We start from the raw sequence: 16,820 nt of genomic DNA, 5'->3' as shown, positions 1-16,820 counted from the left end.
AAAAAATAAAAAAAGTAACCTCAAAACTCCGTTGCTTAAAAAATGCATTATGTTCAAGATGTTTAAATGTAAACTTCCTGTATGGCCCACAACTAGATACATCGCGGCCGGCCTGGATGGGTTGAAGGCGACATGCTGTGTTAAGAGTACACCCCCATCGAAAAAAGTATATACAACTTCATAAGACATGTCAAAGCTGCCGGCCTACTGATGTGGGTTGTAGGCATTACAGCAGTGTAATATGTGTTATGGACCAATAAAGGTTTTCAAAACAAAAAAAAAATGTTACAACTGCACCAACTGTAATAATGTCATAGAAGGAAATAAGTGCAGCCACCCAACTACTGGAAAACAGATAAGTCTCAGACATACTAGCGACTGCAATTCTCAGAACGTTGTATATGACATTAAATGCCCATGTGGCAGACTGTATGTTGGCAAAACACAGCGAAAAGTCAAAATTCGAATCACGGAGCATAAAAGCAGGATATGTAATGAGAACTTAACATCCCCATTGGTCTACCATTGGAGAGAAGCAAAACATACCATCTCTCAACTGCGATTCTTTGTTATAGAACAAGTACCGATTAAATCAGGCATTGACAATCACCAGAGACTGCTACAACGGGAAATCTTTTGGATCAAGCACCTTAATACAATGTTTCCAACAGGACTAAATGATAAATATGATCTAACATGTTTTTTGTAGAGATTTGCCATTTAGCATCATTATAGTATGTTAACTGTGATTCATATAGCAGTACAATGAAGCTAATAACAACTGGACACAATATATTTGTATTAAATAATGTCACTTCGTTTCTTCAATCCCTATGTACCACACCACAACCACGCCATTACTTAGCAAGTCAGTACACCATTGGACACAACAACCCGGTTAGGGTCATAATATTTTATACATAACCTCCCAACAGAATTTCTTGGCAACTATCACGGACAATTGGGATGGACCGGTGCAATATATGATCTTTGTGATAAAATATATCGGCTATCACTTAGTAATGATGACGACTTACAAATAAGCAACAGCGAGATTAGTCGTTTATATTATTACTATAATTGCCAATATAGTGATGCAGCTTGAAGTAGCATGGTTATCGTGTGGGATTACCAACGCAGTGTGTAATCGATCATTATTCATACAATATATACGACTTATAACAACAATAAGTCAGTCTTCATGTTATTTACCGTCTTAAGATGGCGCCCGCAAAACAGTGTATTTGCGGGACCTAGTCAGTTTTTTAGTTTTGGTAAATATCTCGACGAGTGTTTATAGTTTGCTCGCCAGTCCGAGAAGAGCAAAAACCGGCGTCGGTGAAGAGATTTTGAAAGTACTGCGAGTGAAAACACCAGGTACGGGCAATTCGTATTCAGGCAGTGATTATTTAACCTGAGCTGTTACAATGCAGCATGTTGACATATTTACTCTGGTACTATTGCAGGTCAGCAAGATAATTTACAGAGAAGGTAGGACATTTATTTACGGATGTGTTATGACTGATACACATTTATGTGGAGACGTTTATCTAAAAAAACACATATTTTGTGTTAACAGCGTCGTTACGTTTGAACTGCAATAAGGTAGGCTGAGATTACATTCTTTACGAGGACATATTAATCAGGTGATTCATTAAGTGGCAAGGCAGTTATTTTGTTGCTTTTTGACTCACGTTTACAGATAATTAACTGCACTCGTAGTATACAAGAGACTACATATGAGTAAGGTAGGCTGAGACAACGTTCTTGATGAGGATATAGTAATCTTGTGATTTATTATGCAGCAAGACCGTTATTATGTCGTTTTTTTACACTTGTGTTTACAGACAATTAACAACAACCGTGGCACATAAGAGACTATAACAGGTATAGAGGCCAGCATTTTCAGGTATGGAAATAAGATCACAAGTACTCACATAAGCCCCCATGAGGTCTAATAGAGATGGATACGGATATAATTTTATTTATTGATTTTTTTAGGTTTACCCCTGATGAAGGCACTAATCAGGTGCTGAAATGCATTGGGCTTCATAAAATCTTTGTGACCATGAAAAAAATGAAAAATGTTAAACAGATGCATCGGGATATAATTGACACTATGTAAATTTTGTTTGCCCTTTTGAACAATCAGTTGATGAAAGATATGATTTCAATATTTGAAAAAAAACTGGACATTGAATAAAATAAAGCACAAAGAGTAAAAATATGGAGTATTGTGAATAAATCAACAAATTGAATTAAATGCGGAAGCATCAAGTGAACAGTGCGTGATTAGTTGGGTCAACAAACCCACCATAATTAATTGCTGAACTAAGGAGTGACTAGCCTTATTAATCACTGCACCAGTGGATTAACCAACAATAAACAAGAGTACAACGGAGTGCTCCACACAAACCCCATAACCATCATTCTCAATCAAAAGTTAGCATTTATTAAATGTAAGATAACCTAATGTTATCCTGTGGGAGAGGTAGGTGTTACACCAGTGAAAAACTACTTTAGAAGTTTTTCACTACCAGGATATATAAAACTTAAAAATACATGTTTAACTTTTTAAATACTAGGTACCCTGCTGTATGGGCTTTTTAGGGCCTACAATACAGGTGTGTTATCTGTATTAAAAAGGAATGTTTAAGCACAGCAGTAGGTTTCTTTTGTAGGTCAAATTACTAGTTTAAAACTGCTCTACAGGCTGAAATGCAGGCCTGAGGCACATTTTAAGGTGCCACTTTAGTGGGTGGCACAAGGAGTATTGCAGGCCTACTAGGGGCCTTTAATTTGCAGGGACTGCGTACATGTACATCCATATACTACGGGCATATAAGTAAAATAATGAGGCTTATGCCAATTCTATCATGTTTTGAAGGAGAGAGCACTGGAACTTTAACATTGGTTAGCAGTAGTAAAGTGCACAGAGCCTAATGGCAACAAAACAAATTAGGAAAAACAGGAGTGAAAGCAAAAGGTTTGAACAATATGTTAACATGCTGCGAGGAAAACCCCACCACCTCCCCCACAAATATATGCAATGTCTTGTCCCATTTGCATTTGAAAGAAATGTAACCTCATTCAGACAGAGAATGCTTTGCTACAGTTCTGAACATTTAATTAGGCCAGTTCGGTAATCCCATCAAACATTAGAATTATCAATGTATAATGTTCACATGCCATAAATGAAATGCCAAAAGAGTAGATGAGCTGCGTTGTGGGGTAGTTCAAATACCTAATAGAGTGGTGTTATAGAGGTTAGGATGTGCCAGGAACACTATAACAAGGGAATCTGAATGCTATTAAACATGAAGTAAGTCAAACATAAAACAAATGGGTCATCAGATAAATCCGAAGAGCTCCATCTCCTCGAGGACAATATCTCCCTGTCTAACTTCAAGCTACGATCGGAATCCTCCCTTCTCGCAAAGGACGCGGTCAGATGGCTATACCGCACTTTTTAGAAAGCCTCCACCTCCCTTTTGGTGGAGCCTCTTGTTAAAGTGTTCAATTTCTTGTTGACCTCTAGAGCAGTCATTATTACGATGTTAGAATCAACACATTACTCTTCTTCTTTAGCCAGGCAAACCTACTGTGCAATGTTCTTCATAAAGGCCCATATCTCTGCTACATTGTGATATGGAGCTATTTCATTCCATCATGGTGACTCGTCAATGTCATATTTGGCCTTCCATGGTCGCACCGACCCAATCGGGCTTAATTCGCAACGGACAAGCGAACAATAACATGCGCCTGGCAGTGGCTCTTTTGGAAGTGGCTAAAAGACTGAAGCAAACCATTGCCCTTCTCTCCCTTGACACAAAGAAGGATTGGAATTACCTCTCCAAGGTCTTTGATAAGATCCAAATGGAGCCAAAGATTAATGCCTTTAGCCTTACCAACTTCTAGAAACCTACTTCCAAACGCTTGACGCCATGCTAATGAGGCACAGTATTGTAAGTAGAACTTAGTGAGAGCGATCACTGCCCTAAAAAAAGTTCTGTATAAAAGGTGTGCTCAAAGGCAAGGTGAAGCTGTCAAACTTCCTTATCTCAGAACTAAGACTAATAGGAGGTAAAAAAAGGCCACTTACACACTGTGGCTTTCAAACACCGAACATGCAATGCAGGTCTGTAGTTAGCAGGTTCTCTACACGGGCACCGTCTGGTGGGGTTTTTTGCAGAGCTCTTGTACATGTATCTCAGGTAGTTAATGTGCAATTAAAAATTATTATTTTTTTACACTATTTCATCTAGGACATAACCTTACTAATACTTTCCTGTACACCAAATTGAGTAAGTGATAATTACCTCTAAAGAATAAGTTACTTACCTTCGGTAACAGATTATCTGGCAGAGACTATATCTTTCTGCAGATTCCTTACCTCAGAATTTCCCCAGGCTGGAGCTGGAAGATTTTTTGTGAGCAGTACCCCTGCACGCCGGTTAGTGGCTTTAATCGACTCTGCATCCATCGTCGACAGCATCTGCGCCAGAAGTGACATCACAGTACCTATATAGGAACAACTCAGGCGTACTGACATCTGTTTACAACTTCCCACACCAGAAGCATGGAACTATGAAGAACACTGACCACTGGTGTCAAAACTAATGTCCTGAGAGGGGTCATCCCAGTCCCTCAAAATCTGTCCCCAGAGCAGGGAGGATGGATGGGCTGGTAAGGAATCTGAGGCTAAATATAGACTCTACCAGATAAGGCATTGCCCAAGGTAAGTAACTTATTCACATGATAAGAGACTTCTAGACGCAGATTCCTAACCTTAAAATAGATACCCAAGCAACACCCTCCCAGGAGGAGGGTCTGCAAGCCAATTTCAAACGAGAAAGTCCTGCAGGACCCAACGGGCAAAGTGTACATCCCTGCGAACGTACCTGTCCAGAAAGAAATGTTTAGTGAACGTGTGCAGGGAAGTCCACGTTGCTGCCTAGCAGATATCCAAGACTGGAATTCTGAGTGCTAACACAGTGGAGGCCACTTTACCTCTGGTGGAATGAGCTTGCAAACTTTCAGGAGGTTGCTTCTTGGCTAGTGCGTAGCAGATTTTGATGCAGAGCACAATCCATCTCGAGATGGCCCCCTTCTGCACAGTCTGACCTTTCTTCACACCAACATATCCCACGAAGAGTTGGTACTCGTGTGTGGTCAAGGTAAAATGACAATGCTCGGGTCCGGACAGTGGAGTCGCTCCTTTTCTTTAGAGGGATGTGGAGGAGCAAAAGGTGATTGCTTGGCCTGTACGAGTGCCACCTTAGAAACTCCAGTGCGCAAAACTGCTGAAATTGCGTGTTCTCAGCAGTGGTGAACAGATCTAACCAAGGCTCTCCCCACTGCCAAAAGAGACCTTGCACCACCTCCAGATGGAGATGCCATTTGTGACCCGCTAGGCATCATCAGCTGAGTTTATCCACTCTTAGAATCTGACAGATGTTGAACCACCAGAGATATGTCCAGAGATGTAGGGCCTCTTGACAAAGGGTCCACGACCCCACCCAGCCCCGTTTTGTTACAGTACGACATGGTGTTGATGTTGTCCGTGACCACTTGTACTATCCTTCCCTTGATGGAGTGTAGAAAGGTTTTTCAATACAAGTCGGATGTGCTGATGTGGAGTCCGGATTCCACCGGAGACCAGAGTCCCTACTGTGAGATCTGGTTGGGGGAGGGGTCTGCCTTTGACCCAATCACGGTTCGTTATCGATCACTGCAAATCTTTCACCGTCCCGTTCGACCAGGTTAGAGAGATTTCCCAGATGCTGCGCCCACAGGAACATCAGGTCCTACTGCAGAACCTACATATGCCATCTGGCATGTGTTACCAGCAGGATGCAGGAGGCCATGAGGCCCAGCAGCCTCAGAGTCAGTCTCACCGAAAGCCAGAATAGAGGCTGAAATATCAGATTCAAAGCCTGAATATCTTGGACTAATCACTCAGGAGGATAAGCCCAAACGGCACTGTGTCCAGAACAGCTCAAATGAAAGTGAGCGTTTGAGAGGGAGTCAGGTGTGACTTCGGCATGTTGATAGTAAACCCAGCGACTACTGAAGGTTTGCCGTAGTCTGATGGTGGGAGATAACAGCCTGGGCAGAGCCCGCCTTCAACAACCAGTGGTCAAGTGGCACCCCTCATCTCTCGCAAATGAGCTGCAACCATTGCCATCACCTTGTTGAACACCAGAGGAGCGCTGGTAAGGCCAAAGGGGAGCACAGTTAACTGAAAGTGCTTGTGGCCTACCGTAAACCGCAGATAGCACTGATGGGCAGTCAGGACAGAAATATGAAAATAGGCATCATGAAAGTCCAATGCTGCCATCCAGTCTCCTGGATCCTGGGCAGACAAGGCCCACGCCAACATGAGCATTTAGCATTTCTCCTTATTGAGGAAGAAATTGAGAATACAGAAATCGAGGATAGGACGAAGGCCCATGTCCTTTTTGGGAACCAGAGTGTAGCAGGAATAACAACTACAGCTTACTTCTGATGATGGAACCCTCTCTATGGCTTCTTGGCCAAGAGAGCTGTGAACTCCTCGTCAAGAAAGGACAAATTATCCTCCGTCAGCCAGTCGTGAGATGGTTCAAACAACAACTGGTTCTGTCGGGTGATACAATTTCTTTGTAGTTTTTTAACATTTATGCAAATTAGTGTATCTAGGGATGACGCTAGAACACAAATAGAATGGCAAAGTAATTCATAATTTCAAAAAAAGAGTGTTTTACTTGAACTTTCAAAGATTCATCAAAAAGGTTTTTTGGTTCTCAATGCAAAATTACCATAAGAGTAGGCTGTCTGATAATTCTGCTACCGAAACTGCGCACGTGACAATTATTTACAGTGACAAGGTGAATAAAGTGCCTAAGTGAAAAAATCAGTGTATTGAACATATAAGTGACAACGTACGCAATGGACATGTATTTACAGGTAAGGAATTTGAAAAAAGGTCCAATTTCATAATATATCACAAGTATCTCAGGCTCATGAATTGATCCACATTGATTTGTAAGCTGAGAGACCTATTGAAGTATGGACAACTAACACCGTCGACGTTTTGACCCCGACAGGAGCATTAATGGGGGATTGTCATAACGGGTCTTCTACAGGACCAGGAGTTGAAGGGACAGCCGATTCTTCAAGTTTATCGGTGGTGTTGATTGTTGAGGTGGATATGAAATTTCTACCAGTCGGCCTGGATTGAGCATAGTCCACCTAGGCGTGTGAGGCAAATTAATGCTGCTCCTGGTAACTGGATAGAGACCAGGAAATCCTGCGATCCTAAAGATTCAATGGAGCACAGGAGGTTGTGCACGGGCAGTATGACCTCCTATTTGGTTGGCAAGCCATGGAATCACAAATAAATCATGAAAAACAATCAATTGCTTATTGACTGCAGACAGTCAGCAGCATTCTGTACTCTTGGGATCGCGGGATTTCCTGGTTTCCATCCTGTTAACAGGAGCTGCATTCATTTGCCTCACACGCCTAGTTGGACTTAGCTCAATCCAAGCCGACTAGTAGGAATTTCATGTCAACCTCAAAAATCAACACTGACTGACTTGCTTTACAATGTTACTTTATAAAGATGTATTTAGGCTCAATTGGATATAAATACGGTATATTAACATTTTGCTATGGAATAATAAAATAGAAGTTTAAAATAGAAAATCTTTGCTCCAATAACTTACCTTTTGACTATCCACAGAAGGCTTACTAAAAGGTATGCAATGGTGACCAACAAATACGCAAGTGGTAGGCTGTAGTTGTAGTTTGCATAGCTCACTATGTCTACTGTGTAATATCCATAAAACAAATACGTGGCTTCAAGAAAACCCTGTTGAAAGGGAAATAAACATGCAAAGTTTATGACGTTACACAGCAGGACATTTCCGCTACACAGAAAATTATTCTAATAGCTTTATGCAAGGCATGAGATGAGGCACCATAACCACATTAAGGTATGCACACACAAAGTAGTGACTACCATAAAAACAAAAACCACAAAGCTATATTATTAGAGATTAAACCAATTTTATTCTGGTACTCGAATTGCATATAATCCATAAATACCTTGACTTATAAATGAGGTATATTTAAGTAATTCAACCTAATTTTATAAAATTCAGCACATCATAGGTGTATGCCAGACCACAGCTCCGATTATTAAAAACTTTTCATTCACAAAGCAACTCTTTAAAATAAAGCAGAATGTCTCATATTGCTTTTCAATTGCTCACAAGCTTGAAGTGAGTGAATATTTCTTGAATTTCGTGCTTGCTATAGGCACCAACAATTATTCCTTCTTTGGAACCATCATTAGCATACTACTATGTAGAAATTCCCAGTTTGTTTTGGATTGGCTTCCAGAAGCTTAACCTATTCAAGATAATTGGCACTCACTTCTCATCCTACTGTTTTCATGATGACTGCCCATTGATCGGGGGCCGAAAAGCCACCAACTGCAGACATATATAGACTTTGCCCATTAACTAACTCAAGAAATAATTCAAGGAGACAAAAGTCAAACGTCTTTTTATTTGTGATGCACTTTTTCATTTTTAGATCACACTGGCACTCTCTCCAAACTTGTGAGCACCTGATCACTCATAATGATTGCAATTTAAAAAGAATACTATATATTGCATTGATATTCATGGAAATGGTTGGGTTTTTTAATTATCCTATGTATATATATGTTTTTGGTTCTCTTCTGGATAACAACTGCATTTACAACATTAATCAAAAATTGGAGTTATAAATTAGTCTATAGTGAACCGAAGTTGAACATAATCTTGAGTGGGCATAGCCAGACCCCTCTACATCTATTCTAGAATATAAGATTTGTAGGAAATGTTGTGGTATTACCCAGAGTAATTATAACATGGCATGTTCTAATACAAGATACTCATCTTGGTGGGAGCAGTTTTTACTTTGGGAAAATAGCAGGAGTTGGTGGGATCAAGCCGAAAAAGGAGGGATCATATTGCATTCATTCAGATGCCTACAGTTCCCTCAGAAAGCACTGTTAATCCAAAAATACTCAGAGAGCGACCATCAACCGCAATCTTTCATGCTCTTAAGAAATATCGCAAACCCAGTTCTTGCCAACGCCACAACAACTGCATTGCTACAATCTCAAATGTCTTATATGGAAAAAAAGGACAACATACGCGACATCATGGGCGCATGCTCTAGTCTCCGGGAGAAATCCAAAACCGAACCATCAAGCATTCAGGCCTGGGAGTCATTTATTAGATAACTAAATCACAAATGTTCAAATCAGGCCATTGGCAGTAAAGTAGGAAAACCTTCAGGGGTAGTGTAGTTTACTAAAAGTCTCAGGACTCAAAAACAACATTTGAACAAATATTTACGACCATTAAGAACCCGGGGTTCCGCTTACTCTCAAGACCGCCTGCTTTTAAGCCAGAAAAGACCTTAAAAGAGACAAAGGCGGCCAAGAAAGTATTTCATGAACATCTCTGGGGGAAACTCCATTACACCTGTAAACAAAGAGACTCCAAGAGCTTTTGGTAAATTAATAATCATCTAACTAATGGCAGGAACCCACACCACAACTCTGATATAATGGAGGAAACATGGAGAGCTCATATTGAATCCCTATATAAAGAAATTCCAACCCCAGGCACCTCTGACCTTGGCTTTCAAATAAGGAACTAAGTCGCTACCAGAGGTCTATTAAAAGATGTCTCCATCTCCAAATTACTTGACTTCCCCCCACGGATCGTTTATGAGCAAGTCTCAAAAACAATGAAAAAACTTACGATCCGAGGGCGCCCCAGGGCCCAACGGTCTTCCAAACCCTTTGTTACGGTATGATCCTCCATTGTGGGCTAGCCATCTAAACCCACTCTTTTCCGACGTTTTAGCCTCCAACGCGATTCCCGAAACCTGGAGTGGAAGTATCTTAAGTCCAATATACAAGTTGGGTGCTCGTTCTGAACCCTCAAACTACAAGTAGATTGCCTTAATCAATGTGGAGGCAAAAATATACGCATCAGCTGGAGGGTCGGCTTCCTTCGGCACTTGCTGTAGCGAGCTGTCGGGCAAGTAGATAGTCGAACTGCTCCGAACCACCGTAGTTTGGCATAGCAAGTGAAGGTATATTTAAACCTTGAAGGTGTTTAGGAATGCCGTAGATTGACGTAAAGTCGGGCATATTAACGTCAGGAAAGAACCCCTATGGAATAGTTATTTGCAAAGTACATGAGTTTTTGGGACAAATCAATATTCAAGCAAGGAGAAGTTCCCTAACTGCTTAAGCCGATTTTCCAAGAACTTGTTGTGACGTTTGGTAAGAGTTTAAGTAGCCATGCCTGTATTTGGTCTGCATGGGCTATGTCTAAAAAGGGATTGATTTCTATGCCTATATAAGGGCAATGTGAATTGTACCTATATAAGGGCATGAATCGGGAAAATTCACTCGGAGCTCTAAACGCCACACAACAAAACCTGCTGAAAGACTTAGAGGATTGGGCTGCCTGAACAAATTTGATCCCCAAACGCAAACTGGATTCAGGGCTGGGATTGGCACTCTTACGAATATCTCTGAAGTAACCCTCCTAGCCAAACAAGCCCTCGCAAAATCAAGTCCACTGTACGCACGTTTCATTGACCTTAAAGAGGCCTTTGACAAAGTCTCGAGAGCCACACTATGGGCAAAAATGCACAATTGGGTGTTCCGGCTAAGCTGCTGGAGGCCATAATAAACTTGAACTCAGACGTGGGTCCGGATCAAGAAAGGAGATGGGCACAGCATAACTAACAAGATAACAACTCTTACGGATTAAAATAATGTGTGCTGGCGCCCTGCCTTATCAACATTTACATCGCTTACCTGGACAAACCACTTCGGTCAATCCGATCCTCCAAAACTTGGCAAACTACCTACACCTAGCCTTCAACATGCAGACTATATCGTTCTACTAGCGCAAACACTAGTAGGCTTGAAACGACTAATCACCAAATTAGGAGTTTATATCACCTTGGCTTAATTGACCATCAACCACCAAAAAACAAAGGTGATGTGCTTTGCCAGACTACCTAATGCAGTGAAAGATCGTAAATGTATCTGGACTTTGGACAAGCAACCCTTGACCCAGGTGGTCTTGTATAAATACCTAGGATTTCAAATAGACCGCAATCTCAACTTCAAAATACATTTGGACTAATGTTGCACAAAAGCCAAACAGCTGCAGTTCACTTTCAAACTTAAACAAGCTCACAGGCTGCTCCACCGGACATTTGCTAAAAGTTATCCCAGCAAAATTCCTTTCCTCCATCTCAAATGACACAGAAATCTTGAACGTCAAAGACTCTACAGTACTAAATTTAGCACAATCAAGAACCTGTTTGCAATACCCCGCTATATTAAACAAGCCCAAATTCGACTAAAATACGGCCTAAGAAATCAGATCCCCGATAGACAAGGTGCACTAGTCAAATACTATTGGAGGATGAGGGACACATAGGTCAACACCGTTGCACATTACTGCTGGGTAGAGATCAAAAACCAAGCCAGGCTAAACAATCCAATCTTTGAAGTTTTGAAGCCTTCCCTCTCTGCACTGCAGCTAGAGGAGGCCTGGCTCAATGTCTCTAACTACTCTGGCTTTAAATCTGTGGTCAACAAAGCTATTAAACGGACTTTGTTATCAATGGACAAAACAGCCCTTGCAAAGAAATCTCACAACTGGGCAGTGATACAGGTATACCAGAGGCTGCAACCTCAACCTTATTTGCTAGACCACTTTCCTCACCAGCAAAAAACACTTCACGCTACTGAGGCTTGGGTCATTTCCATCAAAGGACCCGAAATGGAAATACCCCTGGCAAACAAACGAGTGCTGTCAATGCGGAGCAAGGGATGAGTCTTTACTGTATCTAATATGCATCTGCCCCTTCCTAGCAGTAACTCGAAAAACAGTCCTTCGGGAAGCCCTTAGGAAGGAACAAATAAGAACTTGCAGAGCAGCAGTCATTCAATGTCTCGGAGGCTCATCAATTCAATTTTCCTGTAGTGTCAAACTTTTTGAAAATCGCGGCAAAAGAACTGGACAAAACTGAAACTGCCAACCAACCCAAGTAGTTTTATAACAATTAGCCTTGAAACTTCTCTATTGCACTGCCCATATGTTTTAATATGTCTTTTTACTGAAACCACTGACACTTGTCTTCCGACTGTCTTCCTCATGTTTTTCAAAATGTTTAAAGTTTTTAAAATATATATTCTGTGTACTCCTTCCCTATGGTGGTTTTCCCACCCTTTTATGATTTTTTTATTGAAGTCAAATAAAAGTATACCTGACTGAGATAGACAAATGTCTCAAACTATTGTTGGAGTAAATCACGCAGTATCCTAACAGATTCAGAAAAGGGGGTGGTGATGAACAGAGTGTCTGAATTAAGCAGACCACTCTTACCCAGTCCAAAGATCAGGGCTTGATCCATCACCGTTTTTTAGCTCACTGCACCATCCCAGCTCAGAACCTGGCTGCATGCAAATTAGTCTGTTCCTGTCCCAGTGCATGATGGGAACAGGGCAAACCAAACTACCAAGCCAATTCTTATACTGGGAAGGAAACAAGCTTCCGGGGACCGGTTTCTGGCATTTCAGCCATCTTCGGCCCGGCTTGCTTGAATCCTGATGGTGCAATGAGCAAGGGACTCACATCTGAGTATACCCTTCCACGCTTATGGTGGACAAAATGATTCAGAAAAGGGGGTGGTGATGAACAGAGTGTCTGAATTAAGCAGACCACTCTTACCCAGTCCAAAGATCAGGGCTTGATCCATCACCGTTTTTTAGCTCACTGCACCATCCCAGCTCAGAACCTGGCTGCATGCAAATTAGTCTGTTCCTGTCCCAGTGCATGATGGGTCCCCGGTAGCTTGTCTCCTTTCTGGTGAAGAATTGGCTTGGTAGTTTAGTCTGCCCTGTTCCTATGATGCACTGGGCCAGGGACAGACTGATTTGCATATAGCCAGGTTCTGAGCTGGGATGGTGCAGAGAGATAAATAACGGTGATGGATCAAGCCCTGATCTTTGGACTGGGTAAGAGTGGTCTGCTTAATTCAGACACTCTGTTCATCACCACCCCCTTTTCTGAATCGTTTTTGGCCACTATAGGTGTGGCAGGGTATACTCAGACATGAGTCCCTTTCTCACTGCACCATCAGGATTCAAGCAAGCCGGGCCGAAGACGGCTGAAATGTCAGAAACCGGTCCCCGGTAGCTTGTCTCCTTTCTGGTGAAGAATTGGCTTGGTAGTTTAGTCTGCCCTGTTTCCATGATGCACTGGGCCAGGGACAGACTGATTTGCATATAGCCAGGTTCTGAGCTGGGATGGTGCAGTGAGATAAATAACGGTGATGGATCAAGCCCTGATCTTTGGACTGGGTAAGAGTGGTCTGCTTAATTCAGACACTCTGTTCATCACCACCCCCTTTTCTGAATCGTATCCTAACAGGGCACAGAATACAAATGCACTACATGGAATGATGGAAACATGGGTGGTCTTCTCTAAGCACCACAGGATACATGCCTGAATTCGGCGCAGAAGGATACACACCGTTCTTACAGAAGACGCACTAGCAAAATGGGGAAGAAATTAAACTTTTCGAAAAGTGGAGGGGTGCTCATACAGATTAGACTTATGGTTCTTTTTTGGGTGAACTACGCGGCGGTAGACCGGGAGGAGCTATCAGAAAGTGCACGGTTATACACCAAATGTAGCCCCAATAAATAGGTTAATCAACATTACCTCTAGATCAATTAACCCTCACACAATTGGGGAAGCAAATGTAATTGTGTTGCAGATATTATGCTGGAGACATCTTTTCCTTCCTGTTGGTAATAGTAGTACGGATGGACACAACATTGGTGAGCAGAACTGTCTGGTCTTCAAAGACATTTAACAAGGTACTGTTCGTCCATTTCTTTGTCTAGCCACCAGTGCACGGATTACCACCGGTCTTCTCAGTGCGCCATCAGGTTAGTGGTGTACACTCTAAGTCTTTTTTGTGGGAAGGCAGCAAGAACGCTCACTATAACTCACCAGTGGGAGTGCACACTCATATTCACTTGCTGCATGTCTCCTTCCTTGCCGAACTGGGCCAGAGTCCACTGCCTCAATTGAGATATCCCCCATCTTCTAATGCTTGCAAGCAGAAAGTCAGCCTCAGCACCATGCTGAGAATTCCACTCCTGGCTTTCAGGATATTACCTCAGGTGTAAGGCTGTTTCGGGATTTGTGCCACATACATATCTTCGCTCCATGTTGGTCACATTACTGCTGCTTCACATTTGAATCATTGTGCTAATAGATTTCAGTATTGAGCTTCCTAAATACGTTTTTGTCACTAAATACTTTAAGAGCGAACATTTGGTGGCACAGGGCTGTGCATCCATATTTTTTAATTCACAAGTGCACCAGTAACATTACCAGTGGCGGTTCGTCCATTGGGGGCGTTGGGGCGTTGCCCCACTAGCCATGGGACGACTGTCACTGCTGTCACTGACACACTGCGCAAAAAATAAAAAGCTAAATTATGAGCGCACACAAGAAAGTACCGACAGTCATAATTCAGCCGGCCGGAATCACATCATCGCGATCGCGGATGGTGGGGGGCGGGCCTGCGGCACTGTGAGTGGCAGGCTGGCAGCATGTACTACTCACTAATCTGTGATATCAGCGCGTGGCAGGCAGCAGTGTGTGTGTGCGCATTTAGGACAAGTCATTTTTATGACTTGCCCACGCATGCACACTCATGCTATAGCCCCTTCCCTCCTCCTCCTTCCCTAGCGGTCACAGAGGCAGAGACCCGGGGGAGCCGGGTCTCATTATGGGCAGTATTAGCCCTGCTCTTTAGCCAATCCTGGCGCAGTGGCGATGTTATGCTGCGCCAGGATTGGCTGAATTAACGCGCAGGAGGGTGGTGCTGCAGCGCGTGGGGCAGTTCCTGTGCAGAAGCGGGCAGCGGCGCCAACTTGTACCCGGTCAGGTAAGAAAGTTTTGTTTTTGCATTTTAAATGCAAACTCCCCCGGCCCCCACCCCCGCACGATCTTTATCCCCCTCAACCCCCCACCTCCTCGCGCGCGACCTCTCATCCCAGTAGTCTCCCCCCCTCCCTATCCAGGCAGTTCATTCGAAACTCAAGGGGGCTCACATTTATTTTACCCACTTTTTTACTTTAAAAATGACCGACGCCTTGTTAAATGTTCATTGGTGATCCATGTGATGAATTACACAGGCGGTTAGGCACACAAGCGCTGCTGCTGTCTCTGCCATTACGGGGTCATTAGAAGAATATCCCCTTAGGTGTTTATGTCTGTTGTTTTTAGATAAAAGATAAACTCGTGCCTGCAATCATAGGTTGTGAGGGGACGGAGGAGGGAGACCCCGGGCCTGCTGCACGAAGATGTGTATTTCATTGCAGGGACAGAGCACCTGTTAATCAGCCTCCCCCACCGCGTGTATTGCGACTGCAAGCCACGACTGAGTAGGACTTTGGCACAGTAAAATACAGTCCTTCGATTATTAAACAATTTGTGGAAATACAATTTGTGCAGTGCTGTCCAGTATGTGTGTCAATTTGAACAAAAAGCATGGGCGTGCTCCGGTGTTTCGCAATACCATTGCATTTGCAAATTCCAGAGTGCATCCCGCACCGTGTTTCTCCGAGAGGCTGGCTGTCTGCCTCCGAAGGGTCCGCATCAGGAAAGAACCAGACAGTTCCAACCAGCCGGCTTGTGCCCACCATCAATCCAGAGAGCTTATTAGTTCCGTTTCTTGTGCGAGTGGAATGTAAACAGCACTGCACAGTTACACAAACCTGCACGCAAGGACTAGTTCTAAAATACCACAGAGAGAATTATTTTAAAAATTAACATGGTGTTGGCACAGGGTTTTTTTTCCCTCAATGATTCTAGTTTATGCAGATTATTGTACTTTAAGGGGTGGGATGTGCAGCTTGGTAAGGACCCAGCTGTGTGATGTCACTGGTAGTGAAATGTTCTGCGAGGTGCTCGGATGCTATGGAGTCTCACCCTTTTTAAATGAGCATTTTAGTGTTTCTTTCATGGTTGGTAAATTCATTAATTTCGTTCATGAATGTGTTTATTACTGTTTTTTGTTTATTCAGGCACTGCTCTCTTCATCTGCTATTCATTTTGCATGCGTACTCCAATATTTCTGCATCCATGCTGGGTGGTGTTCTTGGGTCACATAGGATGCCTTGGGGCTTGTTCCCTGCATATGTTGCCTACTTGCCTGTTTTCAGGCTGTCAATCGCCCCCATTCCTTTTATTGTTACCCACAGTGGCCAATTACCTCACATGTGCATGCATTGTGTGTCTATCCATTACCGTGTGCGCTTCGGTGGTCAGGGTACCATCTCTGTTTAGTGTTCACCATTGTCACCCGGAGTTTTTTCAGATATTACCCGGCGGCTTAATCAGCATCTGAATACTGATAGGCTGGGTTAGTTGAGCTCTGGGGAAAATGGCGAGAAGGACCCCACAAACCCACCTTATGGCAGTCAGACTCACTCGCAAGGCTCACTCGCCACCGAGCACTCACCTCAAACTTTTACGCCCCACTACTTTCAAATGTCACCAGCCGCCACTGAACATTACTTTAAGTTACTAGAACAGAAATGTGTTTGTAACCAGAAACGCAAGTGAATTCTTACCGTGCCTGAAAGAAGGTCAATGATGTAATTGTAAAAATAAGTAAGTCCCCTGCTTCCAACAATGTACACGGTACATATAGTGTCT

The 16,820-nt window shown here is 42.9% G+C and overlaps 1 protein-coding gene across 2 annotated transcripts in view; it reads right to left on the bottom strand.

Moving 5' to 3' along the window:
• Positions 1-16,820, bottom strand: part of LOC147663023 (transmembrane channel-like protein 7) — a 496,357-nt gene that overhangs the window by 299,327 nt on the left and 180,210 nt on the right. For both annotated transcript variants that reach the window (XM_086950725.1, XM_086950724.1), the window contains exons 5-6: positions 16,736-16,818; positions 7,710-7,855 (exon numbers count right to left, since the gene is read on the bottom strand). In XM_086950725.1, coding sequence (XP_086806851.1) covers positions 7,710-7,855; positions 16,736-16,818 — 229 coding nt within the window. The remainder of the gene's footprint in view (positions 1-7,709; positions 7,856-16,735; positions 16,819-16,820) is intronic.

This window comes from Lissotriton vulgaris, unplaced genomic scaffold (assembly GCF_964263255.1).
Source record: "Lissotriton vulgaris unplaced genomic scaffold, aLisVul1.2 SCAFFOLD_1488, whole genome shotgun sequence".
Taxonomy (NCBI): Eukaryota; Metazoa; Chordata; class Amphibia; order Caudata; family Salamandridae; genus Lissotriton; species Lissotriton vulgaris.
This window is presented reverse-complemented; position numbering and strand designations above follow the sequence as displayed.